Consider the following 14,492-nt stretch of genomic DNA (forward strand, 5'->3'; position numbering starts at 1 on the left):
TTTCCATAAGGAGTGGGTCACTGCCAGGTAAATACTATTTCCAAAAAACACAAGGGCTCCTTGAGGCAAAGTAAAATGCCCCTCTTCCTTACAAGGATATATAGGGCATATAATTTTAAAAGCTATGGAAGAAAAAAATAACTGCTATTAGACATCATCAGTTCAAATGAGCTATATATATAGCCACGGGGAAGGCAAATGTGACAACAGACATAACAGTGAAAGAAAAGACCTATGGAAATGAAATATCCAGCAGACTAGACTAACTGCTCAAGGTACAAACTGCAGAAGTAGAAAATAAGCCTCTATAACAATCAAGAAAACAAAAGAAGCAAAAGATCAAAAACAAGAGATGCCAAAGCAGGACTGAAGAAGTCACCTGTGCATGCCTAGCTGACAATCCCACCAGCAGCAGTTATCATCATTTAGTTCAGCAGTGGTAAAAATGCAATTCATACCTGTGTTCAAATAGTTAATCATTTTAAATTTACCCTTCAGAAAATGAAGTTACAATCTTTACAGTGCAGGGTTCTCAAAAAAATTCATTCTGAATAGATAAAAAGCCCCAAATTTTTGCTTCCCTGGTGGCGCAGTGGTTGAGAGTCCGCCTGCTGATGCAGGGGACACGGGTTCGTGCCCTGGTCCAGGAAGATCCCACATGCCGCGGAGCGGCTGGGCCCATGAGCCATGGCCGCTGAGCCTGCACGTCCGGAGCCTGTGCTCCGCAATGGGAGAGGCCACAACAGTGAGAGGCCCGTGTGCCACCAAAAAAAAAAAAAAAAAGCCCCAAATTTTTAAAAACCATAAAAAAGGAAAAATATCTGAATCTCACTTAGCAAACAAAGAGATGGAAAGTACAAGTGAATTTAAGAGATATTAAGCTTGTAGGTGGATCAAGATGACAAAGTGGAGCTCACCTACAAACACATCAAAAATACATCTACAGGTGGAACGGTTTTCACAGAAAACTAACTGGAAATTGGCAGAAGATCTCTTATACCACCAAAGCTGTAAGAAAGATCCCCAAGTAACTTGGTAGGACAGAAAAAAAAAAAGGCATCAGGACAGATCCAAGGCCTGTGGGAGGAATCTGCGAAGGAGGGAGGGTACACATGGGCAGGTCCTTGCCCTGAAAAGTCCCCCTGCAAGCTGGGAGGAGCCTGGACTCTGCTCAGAAAGAGCATGCACCTGCTGGCTTCCTAGCTATCTGTGCAGACAGACCAGTGCTGACAGCTGCCACCTAACTGAACTTCCTGCAAGGGAAAATCCAGCAACCTAGGATACTCTACCCAGCAAGCTTATCATTTAGAATAAAAGAAGAGATAAAGAGTTCCCCAGACAAGCAAAAACAAGAAGAATATAGCAATACTAAACATAACCTAAAAGAAATATTGAAAGCTCTTCTCTAAATAGAAAAGAAGCAAGAATCTATAGGAAAGGGAAAATCACAATAGGAAAGACAAAAATATAACAGGATTGATCACTTAAATAAGCCAGTACATAAATTTAAAAACAATCAAAAAAATTTTTAGAAGTGATTATAACTACAATTAACAGCAAAAGGATAAACACGAAGATGTAAGATAGAACGTCAAAATCACAAAATGTGGGGGAGGGGAGTACAAAACTATAGATTTTTTAGAATGTGTTTGAACTTACATGACTATGTCTAAAGCAAACAGATGTAGTTATGGGTTAACATACTTCAAAACCAGAATAATCACAAATTAAAAACATATAGTAGATTCACAAAAAAGAAAAAGAAACAACATAATACAAAATGAAACCATCAAATCACAAATAGAAAAATATAAAGAAGAAATGAACACAGAAGTACTATAAAATCAACTAGAAAACAAGGTTTAAAATGGCAATAAATACATATTTATCAATAATTAGCTGAAATGTCAATGGAATAAATACTCCAATCAACAGACACAGAATGGCAGATTGGATTAAAAAACAAGAACCTACAATATGCTGCCTACAAGAGACTCACTTTACGGCATATAGACACATATTGATTGAAAGTGAGGGGATGGAAAAAAATATTTCATGCAAATGGAAACAACAAGAAAGTGGAGATAGCAATGCTCACATCAGACAAGAAATACTTTAAAAGAAAGTCCATAAAGACAAAGAAGGACACTATATAATGACAAAGGGATCAATACAAGAAGAGGACATCATACTCATTAATATATATATGCACCCAATATACAAGCACCTAAGTACATAAAACAAATACTAAGAGACATAAAGTCAGAAAGTAAGAGAAAAATAAAGATGGTAGGAGATTTTTAACACCCCACTGATATTAACGGACAGATCTTCCAGACAGAAAATCAATAAGGCAACAGAGACCCTAAATGACACAATAGAACAGTTGGCCTTAATTGATATCTACAGGACACTACATCCAAAAAGACCAAAATACACATTGTTTTCAAGCACACATAGAACATTCTCTAGAATAGACCACATACTAGTATACAAAACAAGCCTCAACAAATTTAACAGGATAGAAATTACTTCAAGCATCTTTTCTGACCACAATGGTATGAAACTAGAAATCAACCACAGAAAGAAAAATGGGGGAAAAAGGATCACACGAAGACTAAAAAGCATGCTATTAAAAAAACCAATGGGTCAATGATGAAATCAAAGAGGAAATCAGAAAATACCTCAAGACAAATGACAATAAAAACACACTGACAAAATCCATGAGAGGCAGCAAAAGCAGTCCTAATAGGGAATTTCATAGCAATACAGGCCTTCCTCAAGACACAAGAAAAATCTCAAATAAACAACCTAACCTACCACCTAAAAGAATTAGAAGAAGAATAAACAAAACCTATAGTCAGCAGAAGGAAGGAAATAAAGATCAGAGAGGAAGTAAATAAAATAGAAATCAAAAAACAATAGAAAAGATCAATAAAACCAACAGCTGGTTTTTCACAAAGATAGAATTGAAAATCTCTAGCCAGGCTCACCAGTAAGAAAAGAGAGAGGACCCAAATAAACAAAATAAGAAGTGAAAGGGGAGAAGTAACAACTGACACTACAGAAATACAAAAAGTCATAAGAGAATAAAAGAAAAAGGCATAAAAATATGAAGAGTTATGTGCCAACAAACTGGACACCCTACATGAAATGGAAAAGTTTCTAGAAATACACAGCCTACCAAATTTGAGGCAAGAAGAAACAGATAATTTGAATAGACTGATCATTAGAAGTAAAATAGAATCTGTAAAAACAAAACAAAACAAAACAAAAACTCCCTGCAAACTAAAGTCCAGCACCAGACAGCTTCACTGGGGAAGTCTACCAAACATTCAAAGAAGAATTTATACCCATCCTCCTCAAACCATTCCAAAAGAATGAAGGGAAGGGACACTCCCAAAGTCATTCTATGAAGCCACCATCACTCTGATACCAAAACCAGACAAAGACATTACAAAAAAAGAAAATTACAGGCCAATATCTTTGATGACTATAGATGAGAAAATCCTCAAAAAAATAGAAAACTGAATCCAACAATACATAAAATGAATCATACACCATGATCAAGTTGGATTCATTCCAGGGTGGCAAGGATGGTTCAACATACACAAGTCAATCAATGTGATACACCCGATCAACAAAAGGAAAGACAAAAACCACATGATCATTTCATTACACGCAGAAAAAGCATTTGATAAAATTCAACATCAATTCATGATAAAGACTCTCACTAAACTGGGTATAGAAAGAACATATTCCAACATAATAAAAGCCATTTACAACAAACCAAAAGCCAAACTAATATTCAATGCTGAAAAGCTGAAAGCCTTCTCACTAAATTCAGGAACAAGACAAGTATGCTCACTTTCACCACTTCTACTCAACATAGTACTAGAAGCCCTAGCCACAGCAATCAGACAAGAATTGGAAAGAAAGACATAAAACTGTCATTATTTGCAGATGACAGTATATGCTATATAGAGAGAGAACCCTAAAGACTCCATACAAAGACTATTAGAATTAATAAATGAATTCAGCAAGGAAGCAGGATACAAGATTAACATATAGAAATCTGTTGCGTTTCTTTACACTAACAATGAAATATCAGAAAGTGAAAGTGAAAAACCAATCTTGTTTAAAATCACATCAAAAAACTAAAATACCTAGGAATAAACTTAACAAAGGAGGTGAAAGACCTATACACTGAAAACTATAGAACACTGAAAAGGAAACTGAAGATGATTCAAAGAAGTGAAAAGATATCCCATGTCTTTAGATTGGAAGAATTAATACTGTTAAAATGACCACATCACCCAAACCAATCTATAAATTTAATGCAATCCCTATCAAAATATGCATGGCATTTTTAACAGAACTAGAACAAATAATCTTAAAATTCATACTGAACCACAAAAGATCCAGAATTGCCAAAGCAATCCTGAGGACAAAGAACAAAGCTGGAAGCATGACCTTCTCAGACTTCAGACAATACTACAAAGCTACAGTAATCAAAACAGCATGGTACTGGCACAAAAACAGACATATGGATCAATGGAACAGAATAGAGAGCCCAGAAATAAATTCACACACCTACAGCCAATTAATCTACAACAAAGGAGTCAAGAATACACAATGGAGAAAAGACAGTCCCTTCAACAAGTGGTGCTGGAAAAGCTGAACAGCTACATGTAAATCCATGAAATTAGAAAAATCCCTCACACCACATATAAAAATAAACTCAAAATTGTTTAAAAACCTAAAGATAAACATGACACCATAAAACTTCTAGAAGAGAACATAGGCAAAACATTCTCTGACATAAATCATATCAATGTTTTCTTAGGTCAGTCCCCCAGTGCAAAAGAATTAAAAGCAAAAATAAACAAATGGGACCTAGTCAAACTTAAAAGCTTTTGCCCAGCAAAGGAAATCATCAACAAAATGAAGACAACCTATGGAATGGGAGAAAATATGTGCAAACAATGTGACCAACAAGGGGTTAATATCTAAAATATACAGACAACTCATACAACTCAATAACAAAAAAACAAACAACCCAATCAAAAAATGGGCATAAGACCTAAATAGACATCTCTCCAAAGAAGACATAGAGATGGCCAAAAGGCACATGAAGAGATACTCAACATCACTAATCATCAGAGAAATGCAAGTCAAAGCCACAATGAGGTATTACCTCACACTGGTCAGAAAGGTTATCATCAAAAAGTCTACAAATAATAAATGCTGGAGAGGGAGTGGAGAAAAGGAAACCCTCCTACACTGTTGATGGGAATGTAAATTGGTGCAGCCACTATGGAAAACAGTATGGAGGTTCCTTAAAAACTAAAAACAGAGCTACCATATGATCCAGCAATCCCACTCCTGGGCATATACTCAGAAAAGACAAAAACACTAATCTGAAAAGATACATGCATTCCAATGTTCATAGCAACACTATTTACAACAGCTAAGACATGGAAAAAACCCAAGTGCCCATAAAGAGATGACTGGATGACTGGCTTAAGAAGATGTGGTGTCATAAATAAAGAATGAAATATTGCCATATGCAGCAACATGGATGGACCTAGAGATTATCATATTAAGTCAGACAGAGAAAGACAAATATTATATGACATCACTTATATGTAGAATCTAAAAAAAAACGAATCTATATACAAAACAGAATCACAGACATAGAAAACAAACTTACGGTTACCAAAGAGGAAAGGGGGGGTGGGGGGGAATAAATTAGGAGTATGGGATTAACAGATACAAACTACTATACATAAAATAGATAAGCAACAAGGATTTACTATACAGCACAGGGAACTATAGTCAATATCTTATAATAACCTATAATGGAAAATAATATGAAAAAAGAATATATATATATGTATATATATATAGATATAACTGAATCACTTTGCTATATACCTGAAACTAACACAATATTGTAAATCAACTATACTCCAATAAAAAAAGGCAAAAACAAGAGATATTGATATATATCCAAAAATTCCAATGACTATTTTAAGATTTCCAATAAGAGTAAATAGAAGAAAACAAATAATTTGACATTAAGGAACATTTTTAGCAGATGATGGAAAACTACTCTCCAAATTAAGAGCAAATGAGAATCCATTTTTGAAATCCACATCAACTACTGTAAAACTGAACTCAAATAAACTGCAAATTTTTGAATGCCAAGGATAAAGAGAATAGTCTTAAAAGCTCTCAAGGAAAGGAAAAAAAAAGATGTCCCACAAAAGAATGAAAATTAGATTGGCATGAAAATTCTTATCCACAACACTTAATGCTAGACTTTCTAAGGAAACAACTTATTTAGAACTCCACACCCAGGCATTTAATCATTCAAGTGAACATGAAAAATGCACTTTTAGACATGCAAAGACTCAAAAAGTTTACTAGTCACAAATTTATTTGGAAAGAATTACTGAAGACTATTTTCCAGAAGATGAACAAATGAAAAGAATGGAATATAAGAAAGATTTGTGAATGGAGAAGACAACTTAGACTTAACTCTAAATAATTTTTAGAAAGTTCTTAAAAGTTTAAGAGCTTGGAGACTTTCCAAGTTCCTTTTTCCCTACCTTTTGGCCTTTTTGTATTGTGAAATATAACACACATACATAGAAGTACATAAAGAAAAATGTGATACTAATAAATTATTTTAAATGAATACTCTGTACCTGCATGCAGCCTAGAAGCAGGACATTGCCTCCTTTGTACCCTTTTCCTAATCAGCACCACAAATCTTTTCCAGCAGCGTCCACTATCTGACATTTATAAGAATAACTTTTTACCTTACCCTACAGTTCTACCTAAAAAATTCATTCCTAAACAATATAGCATAGTTTTGCCTATTTTCAACTTTATCTAAATGGGTCATACGTATATAATCTTTTGTGAAACAAACACAACAATCAAGGCAGGAGAAGCTGAGCAATGTCTCAACTCCCCATGAGTCTCCAGGACTGGTATTTCAACCTTCCTCAGCAGCTGGCTCCTAGTTATAAGACGTCTTCTGTGCTAACAAGACCATTTTATGCCTGCAACACCCCCTTGTCACACACTTGATCACGTACGTCCCCCTTCCTTATCAAAATTCCTAAAATGGGATAGCAACAGGGAGCTCAACCCATAACAGGTCCAGCCATACCCATCCCAGGAACACCTCTCCACTTGATGCCAAGAGCCTGGAAGAATAAATGCACACAACAGCTACAGCCTGCAAGCTCTAGCCTACACTGTGGCAATTACCACTTTGTCCCAGCTCTTCAAGCAACACTGGTGCCCGACATGGAACAAATGTGGATTTGGTTGGGTCCCTAGGGGAAGGACACATCCTCCCTGGGAGTAATGTAAGGTCTGGAAGAGACAGTTAGCCTCCACCTGTATTGGCTTAAGCAGCTGCCTCTAAATGAGGGCACTCATCTGAGCGAGAAGGGCTTATAACTGGATGACCATGCTGCCTCATAACTACACAGTACCTAGTAACACAGACTGTCAGGTGCTTCCTCATTCTATAGTCCTTATAAAACATGAGACCAGCAAGAGGCAGGGTCTTCCGCCGAAGCACAACCCACAGTAAGTTCAGTACTGGCCTGATGACACAACTTCCCATGTGACGCCAAGATTATACATCTTGCATTTGTAGCAAATATACCACCACTGATATATCCTTGCCAAAAAACTACTTAACTTTTAATCTAACCATGAGGAAACAATTAGACAAATCCAAGTTGGGAAACCTACAAAACAACTGGTGTAGGTTCTTAAAAAAAAAAAAATCACAGTTATAAAAAAAGACGACACAGGAACTGTGCTAGATTAAAGGACACTAAAGAAGCACAACGAAGCAATGCGATCCTTCTGAAGTGAGCACTTTCATGAAGTGTTACTCTGTTTTCAACACACGCTCAGAGTTCAGGGGAACACAAATGTGGCAAAATGCTCATAGCAGGGTAATAGACTCAGGGGAATTCAAAATGACGGTATAAGGTAAATCAGGGTTACAGCATTAAGAGGTTTTAAAACTAGCTTTTACTTGTAACTAGCAATTTTAATTATAACTAGTGACAATATTTTTTCTCATTTTTTTAAACTTCCTCAAATGTTCAATTTCTCTGTCCATCACAGAAAAGTGATTTATGTTGCAGTTAAACAAAAAGGGACTCTAGAGAAATACTTACGAGAGCAGGTGGCAGTCTGCCACTCCAGACACTGTCCATATGGAAAAGAGATTATGTAGGCATTCGAGTCAACGCATCGCTTCGTGCTGCTGCACCACATACACTCCATTCCGTTGCTGGTACAGTTGGAACACGACGTCCTTAAAGAGCATGGCTTTTTGCAAGGCCTTGCATTTTGATTTGGACTAACTGGAATACATCAGCAAATATAATTATTTTATTTGTTAACTGCTTTCTAACACAAGTATACGAGTTTTGTTCATTTTGTTGTTTAGGGAATGTTTCAATTAAGCCAAGTGTGGGATAAAAATTACAGTTAAAATTGTATGATAAGGTTAATGAGAATGAAGATGACATGTCAATACTTCTTAAATTTATCATCTAATTTGAAATTTATAATACTTTGGAAATTTTTAATCGTTTACAAAGTACATAAAATTGTATAATTTAATATTTTTTAATAGAAATGTAATACATGAGCTAGGTTTTTCTATCCATTGGCTAAATATTATGTACACTAACATTATTTACTTTTCTAGCTAGCCATAATTCTATAAACATTCCACACTTTATCAAAGCAACAAACAAAAATAAAACAGTTTACTATAAAATTTTTACATAAAATGTAATATTTATCACACCCATTCGGATGACTATTTTTTTAAATGTTGGCAAGGATGTGGAGAAATTGGAAGCCTGTACACTACTTGTGGAAATGTTAAAATGGTGAGGCTTCCATAGCAAACAGTATGGCAATTCCTCAAAAAATTAAACACAGAATTACCATATGATACAGCAATTCCACTTCTGGCTACATACCTAGAAGACATGAAGGCAGGAACTGGAACAGATATTTGTACACCCACGTTCATAGCATCATTATTCACAATAGTCAGTAGGTGGAAGCAACAAGTGCCCATCAATATATGAATGGATAAACAAAATGTGGTATATATATACAATGGATAATTATTCATGTTTAAACAGGAATGAAATTCTGACATATGTTACAACATGGGTGAACTTGGAAGACATTATGCTAAGAGAAATAAGCCAGTCACAAAGGGACAAACACCTTACGATTCCACTTATATGAGATACTTAGAGCAGTCAAACTCATAGAGACAGGAAGTGGAAGGCAGCTGTCAGGGGCTGGAGGAGGGATGAGTGGGGAGTTACTGTGTAATGGATATGGAGTTTCAGTTTGGGAAGATGAAAAAGTTCTGGAGATGGATAGTGTTTATAGATTAACAACAATGTGGCTATGCTTAATGACAGTGAACTCTATACTTAAAAAATGTTTTAAAAAGTCAATTATATCTCAAAAACACTGAAGGGAAAAATGGTTAAAATTATAAATTTTATGTTATGTATATTCTTCTGCAATACAAAATATAGTATTTAAAAAAGAGAAAAGAATTCAATATTCCTTTCTCACTTAACAAAAACCCATTTCAAAAGATGGAACAGCAAGGTTTCTCTTCATTTGCCAACTGAAATAATAGATCTGTAAGATTAAAATGATTCTAAATTAGTTGTTGATCTTAATGATAAATCTTTCTTACAAAGACTATTATTATAAAAGTAAAACACATTAAAATATTAAGAACAGATTATTACTATACTGTAACTACAACCATATGTTCATAATCTCACTATTTTAACCAAGAAATAAAGATTGTATAAAACAATACAATTTTGATATTTTCATAAGTTAAGGCTGAGGTCACTAATAGTAAGTGGGGAATGTGAATAAAGATAAAATATATATTGAAATCAGCATCATAAAAAGATGGTGAAAGTTATTTCAGGCCTACATAGCATCACACCATGGAAGAGGGTAGTGGGAAGAAGGGTTGGAAACATATTTTTAAAGAATACTAGTTTACTGGACTACTTACCAACAGGTTTTTCACAGACAAGACCATCTGCCATAGAGGTACAAGGATTAGCTTTTAAGCCTGCCACGGCTGCCCTTTCTAGATACGCACAGAACCCAGAATCATTGGGTTCACCAGGAAGCCACTGTAGTGTTGTGTTTGTAAATGGTGACATGTCTTCCCATCCCCAGTAGGATATATTGATCTTGCGTAAGCCTACCCAAGGTGATACTTTCTGTAAACAATAGCAAAAGGGACATTTTAAAAAAGTGAGATGTAAAAATCCTGCATCATATTCCTTAGCAAACAGTTCATTACCATTAAAAATTACATTTGAAAATATATAGAACTGCCTTTCTAAGGACTTCGAGTACTAAGGATAATTAACAATTCCAGCACATCTTGGAGAATTATGTATAATAGAACACTATGTTTAAAACATATTTTGTGTTTAGTGACATGACTGGGGTCATTTCTTTAGCCCTCGTGAACCTCAGTTTCCTCTTCTATAAAATGGTGATATCTGATATAAATACCTATCTTACGAGGGAAGATCATTAAAAAAACTTAACATATTGTGTTGCTGCTACTGTTACTGCTACTTCTGCTGCAGCTACTATTACTACTGTTACTACCAATCTAATCAGTTGTGGAGTTAAGAATCTAAAGCTAAATTGACATTTTATGCACTGTGAGAAAACAGAAAACAAAATCAATGAACAGTATATAAAGGCTGAGTGAAGACTTCACAACAGGTTCACAAAGGACTAGGAAGAAGGGCCTCTCTCCTAGTTCAGACCTCTACTAGTACACAAGGACTTTAGTGCAGTTTTAGATAAATTAATGTCATCTACTTTCATTATTAAAGAGATCAAGAAAACTAATAAAATCTTTGACCCTGATGCCTAAATTTAATTAACAGAGGTTGACAAATGCCATCAAAGTAAACTTTCTTAGTGCTCTCAATGATATTTCAAAAGTCGCTTAGAAACAAAATATATGCTGTATTTATATACCTTATTTTAATCATTACTCAATTTTAAAATATATTATTCTAATGAGACTGAAAAAATAATGATATATTCTTGGTCCAAGGTACTCTCTTCACAAAATTTTTTAGATTATGAACACCTCTTTTTCTTTCCTTGTTTCTGCTTTAGAGTTATGCTTTTCTTTTTGAGATTTTATTTTTCATTTTTTCTAGCTTTCTTGAGGTATAATTGACAAATGAAAATTATACCTATATAAGGTGTATGATTTTTTTTTTGGTATATGTACACGTTATGAAATGATTATCACAATCAAGCTAATTAACATACCCATATGTATATATATATATTTTTTCTTTATACATCCATGTATCCGTTGATGGACACTTAAGTTGTGTCCATAGCTTGGCTATTGTGAATAATGCTGCAATGAACATAGAAGTGCAGATATCTCTTCAAGATACTGACTTAATTTCCTTTGGATATATACCTAGACATGGGACTGCTGGGTCATATGATAGTTTTCATTTTTTGAGGAAACTCCATACCATTTTCCAAATTGACTATACTGCTTACATTCCCACCAACAGTATACAAGAGTTCCTGTTCTCCTCATCTTTGCCAATATATGTTACCTCTTTTTTTTTTTTTTTTTTTTTTTTTTGCGGCATGCGAGCCTCTCACACTGTTGTGGCTTCTCCCGTTGCGGAGCACAGGCTCCAGACGTGCAGGCTCAGCGGCCATGGCTCACGGGCCCAGCTGCTCCGCGGCATGTGGGATCTTCCCGGACCGGGGCATGAACCCGTGTCCCCTGCATCGGCAGGCGGACTCTCAACCACTGTGCCACCAGGGAAGCCCACCTCTTATCTTTTTCATAACAGCCATTCTAACAGGTGTGAGGTGATATCTCAATTGGTTTTGATTTGCATTTTTCTGATGATTACTGCTGTTGAGCTTTTCATCATATATCTGGCTGGCCATTTTTATGTCTTCTTTGAAAAATTTCTATGTCCTTTGCCCATTTTTTAACTGGGTTATTTATTTTCTGTTGAATTATTTGAGTTCTTTATACATTTTGAACATTAAATCTTTATTAGATGTATGGTTTACATTCTCTCCCATTCCATAGGTTGTCTCTTCACTCTTTCTTTTTTCTTTTTTTTTAATCTATTTTTGGCTATGTTGGGTCTTCGTTGCTGTGAGCAGGCTTGCTCTAGTTGCAGCTAGCAGGGGCTACTCTTCATTGCAGTGTGCGGGCTTCTCATTGTGGTGGCTTCTCTTGCTGCGGAGCATGGGCTTCAGTAGTTGCGGTACGTGAGCTCAGTTGTTGTGGCTCATGAGCTCTAGAGCGCAGGCTCAGTAGTTATGGTGCATGGGCTTAGTTGCTCCATGGCATGTGGGATCTTCCCGGACCAGGGCTCGAACCTGTGTCCCCTGCATTGGCAGGCGGATTCTTAACCACTGTGCCACCAGGGAAGCCCTGTCTCTTCACTCTTGATTATCTCCTTTGCTATGCAGAATCTTACTAGTTTGACACAATCTCATTTATCTATATTTGCTCTTGTTGTCTGTGCTTTTGGGGTCACATCCAAAAAAATCATTGCCCTGACCAATGTTGAGATTTTTTCTTGTGTTTTCCTCTTGTAGTTTTACAGTTTCGAGTCTTAATGTGTGTAAGTCTTTAATCCATTTTGAATTGATTTTTTAATATGGTGTAAGATAAGGATCTACTTCCATTCTTCTGCATAAGAATAGCCAGCATTATTCATTGAAGAGATTGTCCTTTTCCCATCGTGTGTTCTTGGCACCTCTGTCAAACATCAATTGAGCATAAATGCTTGGATTTATTTGGGGTTATTATAACGTGTCTTGGTGAAAGTCTCGTTATGTTTAATCTATTTGAGGTTCTTTGGGATTTATGGATCTGGATGTTCTTTTCCCTATCCATATTTGGGAAGTTTCCTGTAATTATTCCTTTAAATGAACTTTCTGCCGCTTTCTGTTTTCCACGAGGGCAAGCCTGGAGCCTGAGTCTGTGGGTGCAGGCCTGGATCCTAGGTCTGAAGGGCCAGTCTGGCACAAGGATCCACTGGGGTAGGACTGGTAACTGAGTACAAAGTGGTGAGCCTGGAACCTGGTCCACAGTGGCAGGCCTGCAGCCTGGTCCATGGGCCAGTTTGGAGCCTGGAACTGTGGGAGCCACCCAGGAGCATGGATCCACAGGGCTTACCTGGCACTGGATCAAGCCATGAGCCTGAATCCTATAGACTGGTGCTGGGGCAAGCCGGGCACCTGGGCCATCAAGTATGGTCATGAGGCTGCAGGGGCTAGCCTGGTACCAGGGTCCACTGGGGCAAGCCTGGTCCTGAGTCTTCTGACGCCTAAGTCCATGGGGGTGGGCCTGGTACCTGGGATCATAGGGGAGGGCCTGAAGCCTGAGTCCACTGGGATGAGCCTGACCCTGGGTCTCTACAGGCCAGCCCAGTGCTGGGGTCTAATGGGGAGGGTGTGGATCCTAGGTCTCCTGTTTCCTAGGGATATGGGGGACTAGCCTGGAGGCTGAGTCTGCGGGTGCCAGCCTGCAGCCTGAGGCCACAGGAGCCAGTGTGGCACTGGGATATGCCTGGCGCCTGGGTCCACAGGGATCATCCAGGCACCGGGGTTCACTAGAGCAGGCCTGGAAGTAGGGTCCAAAGCAAAATCGGTGCTCATTTCATTCTCCTCCCCCTTTGCAGAGGGTATTTCTCACCCTTTCTCACCGTGCTTCCTGTACCGTGCAGGCTTAGGGGAAGGATGACGCAGGTAATGTGAAACTGTCCTTTCTACCATCTTCAATGAGTGTTTTCTTATTTCTGTGTTCCCCCCACCGCCCCCAACCCGGTGCTATAATCTCTTACCTGGACTCCTTAGCTTTTGTAAAGGTATTTTGTATATGGATGAGTGTTCAAATCAATGTTTCTGTGAGGGAATGAGTGCTGCAAACTCCCATTCTATCACCTTGCTGACATCATTCCTAAACATTTCTACCTTAAATATACATAATAATAATTTATGTTCTCAGTTACCAAGCTAATAATATTATAATGTGAAGTAGCTTCAAAACTCCACATCATCTTTTTTTTTTTTTTAACATTATTGTCAGGATAGAGAAAAATACGTCCCTCCACTTGAGTCTTTAACAATATAGAAATAAGATATACAAATCCAGTATTTATTCTAAATATGTTGTACAAATGGTCCTAGAGAGCTTATAAAGAATCCGTAGACCTAGAAATTTATAGTGTATAAATATAACAATTTTCACACAGAAAATACTCAACAAATATATCTTAAATGAAATTAAAATATTATGAATATTCATTATAACAGTAGATCTCATATCACCTAAGTAGAGTACTGTACACATA

General features: G+C 36.9%; 1 protein-coding gene across 1 annotated transcript in view; it reads right to left on the minus strand.

Moving 5' to 3' along the window:
• ATRNL1 (attractin like 1) overlaps positions 1-14,492 on the minus strand; it is a 672,454-nt gene that overhangs the window by 510,581 nt on the left and 147,381 nt on the right. Inside the window, exons 16-17 of the mRNA XM_060034012.1 lie at positions 10,118-10,331; positions 8,217-8,405 (exon numbers count right to left, since the gene is read on the minus strand). Of these exons, the coding sequence (XP_059889995.1) occupies positions 8,217-8,405; positions 10,118-10,331 (403 nt within the window). The remainder of the gene's footprint in view (positions 1-8,216; positions 8,406-10,117; positions 10,332-14,492) is intronic.

This window comes from Delphinus delphis, chromosome 16 (assembly GCF_949987515.2).
Source record: "Delphinus delphis chromosome 16, mDelDel1.2, whole genome shotgun sequence".
NCBI classification, from domain to species: Eukaryota; Metazoa; Chordata; class Mammalia; order Artiodactyla; family Delphinidae; genus Delphinus; species Delphinus delphis.